The 11,873-nt window shown below is 34.7% G+C and overlaps 1 protein-coding gene across 1 annotated transcript in view; it reads left to right on the top strand.

Moving 5' to 3' along the window:
* Nucleotides 1–11,873, top strand: part of THSD7B (thrombospondin type 1 domain containing 7B) — a 1,042,983-nt gene that overhangs the window by 730,937 nt on the left and 300,173 nt on the right. The window contains exon 14 of the mRNA XM_023515847.1: nucleotides 7,644–7,838. Coding sequence (XP_023371615.1) covers nucleotides 7,644–7,838 — 195 coding nt within the window. The remainder of the gene's footprint in view (nucleotides 1–7,643; nucleotides 7,839–11,873) is intronic.

Raw genomic sequence — 11,873 nt, forward strand, 5'->3', positions numbered from 1 at the left:
ACATGTGAATCTTTCTAAATGTAGAATATAAATGTCTTAACACAATAACTAAGAAAATGACATGAAGGCTATGTTAACCAGTTTGATGAAAATATTTCAGATTGTATATAGAACCAGCATACTGTACCCCATGACTGTATTAATGTACACAGCTATGATTTAATTTAAAAAATAGTTTTTGAGGAAAGTTGTATTACTTCTTCTTTATTAGTTTGGTACCATTGAGAAATGTAGCCATCCTGTATTAAGCTTTTCTGTGTGGGGAGAATTTTTATTACTGATTCACTTTCATTACTTATTTTTGGTCTGTTCAAATTTTCTGTTTTTCGTGATTCAGTCTTGATTGTGAGGATGTAGACAGGAAATTATCCATTTTCTCTCAGTTTTGTAGTTTGGTGCCATAAAGTTATTTATAATAGTCTCTGATAAGCGATTACATTCTTATAGCATCAGTTATATCAACTCCTTTTTTATTTATGATTTTATTTATTGGGTCTTATTTCTTTTTTCTTAGTTAATATAGTTAGCAATTTATTGATTTTGATTACTTCTCAAAAAAACAACTATTTCAAGAATCCTTTATTATTTTTTGATGTTTTCTGTTTAGTTCTGCTATGATATTCAGTATTTCTTTTCTTCTCTTAATTTTTTTCTTGCTTTTCTAATTCCTTTTAGCACATTTTTAAACTGTGTGTTTCAAATCTTTTTATCATTCTGATGCTGGCAATTATTGGTATAAACTTCCATCTTAGCATTGTTTTGCCATATTCATAGGTTCTTGTTTATGTTTTGTTTCCATTTTTTTAATAAATTTTTTATTTCATTCTCAGTTTCTTCATTGACTATTGTTCACTTAAGAGCATGTCATTTAACTTCCAAGTTTTTGTAGAGTTTTCAACATTCTTTTTGTTGATGATTTCTTATTTTATTTCATTGTGGTCTGAGAAAATACTTGGTATGATCTTGATTTTTTAATATATTGAAATTTGTTTTCAAAATATGGTCTATCACATGGTGTATCCTTGAGAATTTTCCCATGCGCTGATGAGAAGAAAGTGTGTTCAGTAGTTGTTGGATAAAATCTGTAGCTCTCTTCTTGGTCCATTTCCTGTAAGTGCAGTAGTTGTTGGATAAATTCTGTAGCTCTTTGCTTGGTCCATTTCCTGTAAGTGCAGTAGTTGTTGGATAAAATCTGTAGCTCTCTGCTTGGTCCATTTCCTGTAAGTGCAAGTGGGTTCAAACATTTTACTTCCTGTAAGTGCAAGTGGGTTCAAACATTTTATTTGAAACATTTTATTTGCACTTACAGGTCCATTTCCTGTAAGTGCAAATGGGTTCACACATTACAGGTCTATCATATGGTGTATCCTTGAGAATTTTCCCATGCGCTGATGAGAAGAAAGTGTGTTCAGTAGTTGTTGGATAAAATCTGTAGCTCTCTGCTTGGTCCATTTCCTGTAAGTGCAAGTGCAATGTTTGTTAATTTTCTATTTAGATTATCTATCTAATGCTGAGGATGGAGAGTTGAAGTCCCTAGCCAGTATTGTATTGAAGTCTATCTAAGAATATTTGCTTTATATATCTGGGTATTCTAATGTTGGATGCATACACATTTAGAGTTGTTACATCCTCTTAATGAATTGGTCCCTCTATCAGTATATAATGGCCTTCTTTGTCTCTTTTTTACTTGTTTGTATAATACTTAAAGTCTGTTTTATTTAAGTATAGCTACTCCTTCTCCATTTTGTTTCCATTTATGTGGACTATCTTTTCCCATCCCTTACATTCAGTTTACAGGTCTCTTTGCAGGTGAAGGCAGATTTTAACATTTGTAGGCAACATTTAGTGGATTCATGTTTTTTAATCCATTCAGCCAATGGGAAATTTAATCTGTTTATAATCTAGATTATTATTAACATATAAGACTATATATATGTAGTCATATATATTATACTATATATAATCTAGTCTATATATATTATGCTATATATAATCTAGATTATGATTAACATATAATCATTATGTATTTTTGCTCATTTATGTATTTGGTCTGCTAGGAGTTTTATACTTGCATGTGTTTTTATGGTGGTAGATATAGTCCTTTTACTACTAGGTGTCAGACTTCCTTAAGCATTTTTTGTAGGACCAGTGACCAGTGTAGTGGTGATGAATTCTCTCACTTTTGGCTTCTGTAGGACCAATTTTGTTTCTCTTTTATTTAGTATGGATAACATTTTTTTTTTTTTTGATATAATGTTCTTGGTTGCCAGGTATTTTTTTTTAGCACTTTGAATATATAACTCCATTCTTTCCTGGCCTATATATATGTTTGCTGAGAAATCAACTGTTATTTTGAAGAGTTTCCTTATATGTGACTAGATACTTTTCTCTTTTTAGAATTCTTCCTTCATCTTTGACTTTTGGCAATTTAATTATAATTGCTGTGGAGATGTTTTAGACTTGTATCTACTTGGTGTTCTCTGAGTTTCATATATCTAGATTTCTCTCTTGCTATATTTGGGAAGTTTTCATGTATTGTTTTCCTGAATAGAACTGTATACCTTTGGGTTTCTCTTCTCCTTCTAGAGCACCCAAAATTCAAATACTTGGTCAATTTATACTGTCTTATGTGTCATGTTGCTTTCTTCATTCTTTTTTATTTATTGTTTTCCTCGCCAGGTTATTTTGCAAGTATTGTCTTCAAGTTCTGATATTCTTTCTTCTGTTTCATCTAGTCTATTATTCAACCTCTTGAATGATTTTTTTTTTTATTTTATTCATCAAATTCTTTAGTTCTAGTATTTCTGTTTGGTTCTTTTTGATCACATCTTATTGGTGAATTTTTAATTCATATCATGAATGGTTTTTCTGATTCATTGTATGGTTTATCTATATTCTTCTTTATCTTACTGAGTTTCCTTCATATTGAAAGGTTGAATTCTTTGGCACTATTTAAATTTTATTTTCATTGGAATCTATTGCTGGAGAATTATTGTCTTTCTTTGGAGATGTCATATTTCTTTGCTTTTTCATGTTACTCTTGCACATATGTTGTAACAGTTGCTTCTTGCAATATTTTGGATAGCAATATGGTCTCCTTATAATTTCTGCAGCTATAAAGAATTTTAGTTATATCTGCAGTTTTCTCCAAGGCTTAGGCTGTGATTTTTAGTGGATTCTGTGGTAAGAATTTTCTGGGGATGGGGATGCCCAGTGGGCCCTCCTTGAACCCCAGAGCTGGCAGCAGTGGGCCAACTGTGTCTGTCCTTGGCCCCCAGAGCAACATATGCAAGAACCAGTGTTATCTGGTTTAAGCAGGCCAATTCTTGGGTCTCTAGGCAGCTTGCTCTTGTGCTGGCAGTAGCAGCAGTAGACCAAGAGAGGGGTCCTTAGGCCCCTGGTTATCATGTGCTCTGTTGCTGAGGGCTAATAAATGAAGTGATACATGGTAGTCTTTATAGTGGCTGTTATAGACTGGGCAGGACACTTCCCAGGCCTCCAAGAGCACATGTAGGAGGGCAACATCTGTGATGGTAGCAGCAGGTAGGGTGGGCCCATCCAGACTCTCAGGAAAAATGCACAGATCCCACTGATGGTGGACAGGGTAGCACAGTCTTCAGGCCCCCATATGGTATGCTTGGGCACCATGAAGTTGATACCAGACTAGGTGGTTCAGTTCTTACATCTCTCCTTGTGGCACCAGTGGGTATAAGCTTTGTTTGGTAGGGCTGGGTGATCCTCAGCCCCCTGTAAGAATACTTGAGTGGAGGCAGTAGTGGCAGCACTGATCCATTCTGCTGCTGGGAGAGATGAGTTGTTGTCAGTGGTGACCCCAGGTAGGCAGGTTTCAGGCTCTGAGGAGCATGCACATTGGCTCCCTTTGTCTTGAAGACAACTTTCCTGCTTTTCTCCATTGCCTGTTCCTGAAAGTCTAGGATACTATTTGAGCTAGTGTTGGGAATGCTGGTACTCCACTGGGTCTACCACAGTCATGCCACAGCAGGTCTCCTGATGCAGATGGAGGGATGTCAGTGGGACTCTAGAAATGTAGGGGCTGTTATGCTCCAGAGCTAGATATAGTCTGGTTGGACTGGGCAGATGCTTTAGAATCATGGAGTGAGTGGTGTCTGCTATGACCTCCCTCTCGTGAACAATGCTGTCACACAGTCTGTGAGTAGCTCCCAATTCTAATCTTAGGACCCCAGAGGGTCAAGGGACTCTTTCATGACTAGGGATACAGGAGTCCATGGTGGAAGTAGGACCTGATGGGGATCTCTCATTTATACTTTCCCTCTTCTGGGGAGCCTCTCCAGGCTCCCAGCCAACCCCAGTCTACCCTCTGCATCACTTCTCTGTTCTTCTGTGCTTCAGGTATTTCATGTTACCTCTTTGTTGAATCCTAGTTTTCTTTCTTTCTTTTTTTTTTTTTTTTTTTTTTTTTTTTTGAGACAGAGCCTCAAGCCGTCCCCCTGGGTAGAGTGCCATGGCATCACAGTTCATAGGAACCTCCAACTCCTGGGCTTAAGTGAGTCTCCTGCCTCAGCCTCCCAAGTAGCTGGGACCACAGGCACCCGCCACAATGCCTGGCTATTTTTTGGTTGCAGCCATCATTGTTGTTAGGTGGGCCTGGGCTGGATTCGAACCAAGCACCTTAGGTGTACATGGCTGGCACCTTAGCCACTTGAGCCATAGGTGCCGAGCCCTAGTTATCTTTCTTACATAGTCTGTTTGAAGTGTGATTATCTGCTTGCTATTTCCATTCTTCTTTTTGGAGGAGAGTGCTAGATGCCTCTAGCCAGCCATCCTGAAGCCCCATCCTTAGTTCTGTTTGACACCAAACCCTATGGTTCTATCAATAGTCTGTACTACTTCTGATTTATTCAACAAAATAAGTTCTCTTACTTAAAGGAATTAGATATCTTTAATGTTGTTCCCAGAAATATACTTTAAATTATGTATAACTAATTTACCTTAAAAATATCTTTGCCCATGAGTGTTACAAAGGAAGCAGCCTCTGAATTGGGCAATACCTCTGGGTACCATCATTCTCATTTATGATAAATGTCTCCTTTCTCATTTCTTTTATGAGTATTCCTGTCCTGCAGCTTTTTTTTCTTGCTATTTCTTCTAGTATAGTTCAATTCACAGTCATTCAATAAATGTTTATTGATTAAATGATGCTTTTTTATACAAGAACATTCCCCTAAAAAATTGTTCATGTTTTCATTTCCTGTGATTGTTTTTTACAATTGAAAAGAAATTTCAGTTCTGAACTTGGAGAAATTTGAAAACTGTAATTTCTGGTCTAACCTGACGTTTGCATTGTCTGTAGTTTGTCAGTTCTATTCATCCTTGGGTTTCCATTAAGAGAGCTAATGTGGATGCTGTCAAACTTTATGCTTCAAGTTTGGATGAGTTCTGTTACATCTAAAAACGTCACATGTCCCTGTTAGACTGTTCTACAATAGAATAATCTCATTTGTTCTACACAACCCTGTTAATGCAGTGAATGTGTCACATTTACCATCATAAATGCAATCTACTCTAATTTAGATAGTTCGTAGAACTTCAAAATATCATAGTTTTCAAATTCTAAACTTACTCAAAAAATAATAGAAAATGAATAAAATATTTAAAAGTAATTTATTATCATTGAAAAACTTCTCATTTGTATACATCTAGAGGTTTAAATTCCAAATAGCTATAGTTTTTCAAAGTATTTAAAATGTCACTTCATGTTATTCAGTACATTGTCATCTTAGAAAAAAATATCTTGGCAAGACAAAAGTTTTCTAAATTGACTTTAAATTGGTCATCTAAACATGCAATTCAAATAACATTTGCTTGTACCCTACTTAAGATAAAGTATCTTGCTATATTCATCATTAATGGCTGCAATTTTACCAACAAAGAAAATGCAGGTGATGTTGGCTTAATGTGCAATGGATTTTATTCCTGGGATAAAAACAAAAACAAAACAAAACAAAAATTCAGAATTAATGAATAGCTCCACCTGCCACAGAGCAGATGTACAAACTGAAAAGTATTATTTGTGTATCCATCGTCATCTCAGCTAATTCTTTCACCCTAAAGCATTAGATAGGTTTGGTTTTCACCAGTTCTAAAGAAAAGACAGATGTATGGTATTAGGATAGACTTTGTTCTTTGTTGTGCACTGAAATAAATTCAGAATTAGAAAAATAAATAAGAAGAATGGGCACCTGAAAACAGCCCCATATACATTAACCCTGTATTAGAGAAGATTAAATAAAGAGTTCTTAACAACATTGATCCTAAGCTGTAGTCTTTTTATTTCTTTCTCATAGCAGTTTATAAAGAACTGTAATAAAAATGATCCTAAATTATTGCTTCTTTGAGATGATGAACTCATCAAATATCTTTTAACATACATCTTGTGTAACAGCATCTTGCCAAGTATGGGTAGTCAGTGGACAGCCTGGATCAGAATTATATGAGACCCTTGAAGACAAAAATATTCCCATACTTCTGCCTAGAGGTGCTGATACAGCAGGTCTGAAATGATGCCAAAGAATTTGTGTATTCTCATAGACATCCATGGTTAGGCATCAGTTTAGGAGTGTAGTTTTCAACTAGGGGGATTTTGACTCCTTGAGGATATTGAGCAGTGTCCAGGGACATTTTTGGTTGTCAAAACTTGGAAGGGGTATGTGTTACAGGCACTTAAGAGGTAGGGGCCAGTGCAGGGATGCTGCTAAAATATCTTTTCATTCATATGACCCACTCACACAGCCCCACAAAAAAATGTTCAATCTAAAATTTCAGTATTGTCAAAGTAGAGAAATATTAACCTAGAGAATATAAATAGACATCCATAGAAAGTCTATAATTAACCAGAGTGAATAAAAGATGCACCAAAGCATCACACATGCATAATCAAATAAATTACATTCATCCAAAAATGAATAAAAGTTAAAGCAAAATGTCATTAATGTTTTATGTCAAGACTATTAGCTATTTTAGGGCATGACTAGAGACATTCTAGTTGAGAAAACATGTGAGAGAAACTTTGAAAAGTTATCTGTAACTGATAAGATATTTGTAATGGGAATTATCTGAATATATTATGCCTGTACTTGAAAGAAGTGATGTAAATTTTAACTGATCCTTAAGTATTAATAAACAGAGGAAATTTTATTTTTATGTTGACAATGAAGTAAAAATAGACTTAATTCTATAGGACTTGACAAGATAAAAGTTCTTGCCATCTAAACAAGCAAACAAAAATATCTAGGAAAAGGCCTTATTCTTTTTTAAATGTTTCTTTTTGGTCTTCATCTTATTCTCGCTCACAGATTTGCTTTCCTAATATTGTATCATCTCTAGGGATCAGATGCTCAGGAGCAAAAAATAAAGTAAAATACAGAGTTATTCTGGTTGTTGTCAGTACAGGGTTTAGATTGATAATGAAACCAATTAATTCCTCAAATACTTTGATGGCAACAATAAAAATTTAATTTCTAGAGAGGAATAAAGTTAGCTGTGTTGAATACCATATTTTATCACAGTCAAGCTTGAATTTCTAAACATATTTTGTCAAAGAACCAGCAGCTGGCCAATTCAATCAAAATAATCAGTGTGTGTGTGTGTCTGTGTGTTTTCAGCTATCTCATGCATCTCTAATGATAACCAGCCAGCAGAAATGATGGAATGCCTCAAACAGACAAGTGGCATGCCTCCCCTTGTGCAAGAATGCATGGTGCCATGCCGAGAAGACTGCACCTTCACTGCTTGGTCCAAGTTTACACCCTGCTCTGCAAATTGTGAAGCTACCCAAACTAGGAGGCGACAACTCACAGGTAAGGTGTGGCTTTCACACTTTAGCTTCAAACAAGCCTTTAGAGAAGTTGTTCATCTCTGAATATAAGTTCCATCCACGGACAGGAATTTGTGGCAGGTGCTTCCCTTTTCCCTATGCCATGCTCCAATACCTCAACATCTACAGTGATGCCTGTTTCGTAACATAATATATACTCAGTTAATATTTGTGAAGTCAGTGAAAGATGTGGAAAGATGTGACCCATTTCTTTGCTATCAAGTTCATTCCTATATCGTATTCTAATCTTTGTAGTCATAAAAATCATTTTATTTACTTCTTTTGCAAGGTTTTATCTTGCCAGGATTTCAGGGAGCTCGAAAGCCAGTCACTGACTTAGAAAGATTGTCAAAGGCAGATCTAACCTACATTAGTTTTTTTTCTATTATAAGCAATTTGACATTTTTTGTCAAATTTGATATGTGCAAATCTGCACATTATATGTACAGATTCCGCTTTTGTGTATATTATTAAACATTGATTCTGTTTACATGGGTAAAATTTAATAGAAATTAAAGCATCTCATCATTTAATATAAGTCTGAAGCAGTTTTTGCCTGCAATGTACAAATAATTGATGCACTAGTATATTATACTACTTGTATAGAAAAAATATACCACAACTTCTCTTAACTTTGTATGTACTTGTGTATGCAGAAAACTTAATTTAGGGAATGGAAAAACCAAAGGAAAAATGCCATAATAATCATCGAGAGAGTAAAATTGGTGTTGACATTGAAGAATTAAGTGCAGATGACCATTTGTTCTCATGAGCAATGCTAATTGCTACATTGTTACATGCTAATTCTTTTGATTCCAAGACTCCTTTGTCTGAATGCTTTACTTACCTGACCACATTTTAAATTTAACTGTAATGGATTTACTTGATCGATTAGACCCTGTAACAGGGTTTCTATACACAAACTGGGAACTCATGTGTAAGTGTAGGAGAAATGTATAATCACAAACAGAAACGTCAAATATGTTATACTTGGGCTCTCTCTTCCACAAAAATTTGTGCAAATATAATTTTATGTAACATTGTTTATATTTTTAAAATAAAACAGATTTCATGTACAAAAAAAAATGCAGTGGAATAGAATATGTGGAGTAATTTCAAGTTCAGGGGCCAATTTAATGAAACTTTGTTTACATGTACATACATAATGTGTCAGAAGCCATTATCTTAGCAACTCTTTACCTTTCAGAGATGAGAGAAAATTTCTTTTAGAGGGAAAGGAAGTTTGTATTTAGTGATCAGTTGTTTTTTTCCTCTTAATGATTTGTTAATGCTATTTTGCAACCATAAAGAGAATGGAAATTACTGAAGGATACTTATGTATTTTACAACCAGCAGTTTGTGTTATAAATTGCTAAGGTCTAATAAATTCAACTATTATTTAAAATATACTTTTTATATAAATATTGAAGAATAGTTATATCTCCTTCTACAAACTCTAACCTATGAATTACTCATGCTATAAGACCGTTTGAAACATTTTTTTTCTAAATCATTAACTGATATACTTTTAAGTGGCTAATTTATCTTGTCTAGGAGACATGAAAACAATTGATTGATTTCATAAGATACATGAGAAAAGGAAAGAAAAAAACAATAAAATGAATTATTTTTGGAGCGCTTCCATTTGGAATTCTTCTATGCCGTAAGCTCCCAGCTGGTGAATAAAGCCCTTCCTCTTATTTAAAAAAAAAAAAAAAAAAAAAAAATATTTTTAAAAATAAATACCCAAGTAAACCAATTTTTTTTCACTTTTCAAGACTCATTTTTATTAAATTGAAACTAATGCTTATATTTTGGTATCTCCCATGTGATTTGGTAGTAATAAACACACTGTAACACAAATGATGGTAAATGCCATGGACTCAAATTCAAAAGCCATGTGACTCATTCTTTCTTCAACACAGACACACAGAGAAGTTCTGGGACAGACTACAAACAGTGTAAATTCAGCAGGGGGTGGAATCAGCGGAAAAACTCAGGCAACTTGAATAACCAGAGTAGATCAACTCCCCCAAGGAAAAATGGAGCAGATACAATTGAAGATCCCATCCATAAACAGATAGCTGAGAACTCAGAAATCAAGTTCAGAATTTGGATAGCAAATAAGATTAGCAGAATGGAAGAAAGGAGGGAATTACAATTTCAAGAATTATTCAAAAGATGTCTCAAGAATTCAACGATTTCAAAAATAAAATGACTTAAGATTTTGAAACATTTGAGGCAAGAGTTTGCAGCCCTCAAAGACCTGAAAAATACAGTAGAATCTCTCAGTAACAGAATGCAACAGACAAAAGAAAGGATCTCTGACATTGAAGACCAAGCGTATGAACATGCCCAAGCACTCAAAGATGAAGAGAAATGGAGAGCAAAAATGGATCTTTCTCTCAGAGAGCTCTAAGATAATTAGAAGAAAACTAATATTCACCTTATAGGAATCCCTGAAAGTGATGAAATTGCTTCACAAAACACAGAAGCTCTTCTTCATGAAATTATGAAAGAGAACTTTCCATACATGCCAAGAGATTCTGAAATTAAGATAGCAGACAGTTTCAGAATGCCAGCACAACTCAACCCGAACAAGACATCCCCCAGGGACATCATAATTAACTTCACCAAAGTTAATATGAAAGAGAAAATTCTGAAAGCAATTAGATATAAGAAAACCATAACCTACAAGGGGAAGAATATTAGAATGACTGCAGATCTCTCTGCTTAAAACTTTCAGGCTAGAAGAGGATGGTCATCAAATTTTAATCTCCTAAAACAAACTAACTTTCAACACAGGATCCTGTGTCCACCTGAACTGAGTTTCATCTATGATGGAGAAATTAAATACTTTAACAACATTCACATGCTGAAGAAATTTACCATAACTAAACCAGCTCGCCAGGAAATTTGCAAACTTGACCACTGCAATCCTGCACCACAAAATTAAACTCATTCAGAAACTTTTGATCAAATTCCAACTTCCACAATGGCAAAAGGATTAAAATTATCTAGTGGACTTTTGAGCAACTCAGACCCAAAATGTTACCAGGGTTATCAATAATTTCAAGCAATGTGAGTGGCTTAAATTGTCATCTAAGAGGCACAGATTGGCTGATTGGATACAGAAACTCAGACCGGACATCTGTTGTATTCAAGAATCACATCTTACTTTTAAAGATAAATATAGACTCAGGGTGAAGGGATAGTCATCTATATTCCAGGCAAATGGAATAAGAAAAAAGCAGGTGTTGTAATTTTATTCGCAGATACAATAGGGTTTAAACAAATAAAAATAAGCCAGGACAAGGATGGCTGATTTATATTTATTAAGGGTAATACTCAACATGATGAGTTCTCAATTATCAATATCTATGCCACTACCCAGAATGCACCTCAATTTATAAGAGATACGTTAACAGGCATGAGCAACTTGATCTCTCCCAGCTCCATCATAGTCAGAAATTTTAACACTCCACTGGCCGTGTTAGATAGATCTGCCAATAAGAAGCTAAGCAAAGAAATTTTAGATTTAAATTTATCTATTCAACTTTTGGATCTAACAGATCTACAGAACATTTCATCCTAACAAAACTGAACACACATTTTTCTCATCAGTACATGGAACATACTCCAACATTAATCACAGCTTAAGTCATAAGTCTAACCTCAGTAAATTTAAAAGAATAGAAATCATTCCATACATCTTCTCGGACCATCATGGAATAAAAGTTGAACTCAGTAACAATAGGAATCTGCAGACACATACAAAAGCTAAATAACTTTATGCTGACTGATAGATGGTTCAGAGATGAGATCAAGAAGGAAATTACCGAATTTTTAGAACTAAACAATAATGAAGACACAAGTTATCAGAACATCTGGGAAGGCAGTCCTAAGAGGGAAATTTGTAGCATTGCAAGCCTTCCTCAAGAGAACAGAAAGAGAGGAAGTTAACAACTTAATGGAACATCTTAAGCAACTGGAAAAGGAAGAACATTCCAATCCCAAA

Source organism: Otolemur garnettii, unplaced genomic scaffold (assembly GCF_000181295.1).
Source record: "Otolemur garnettii isolate 467f Iridium unplaced genomic scaffold, OtoGar3 scaffold00080, whole genome shotgun sequence".
NCBI classification, from domain to species: Eukaryota; Metazoa; Chordata; class Mammalia; order Primates; family Galagidae; genus Otolemur; species Otolemur garnettii.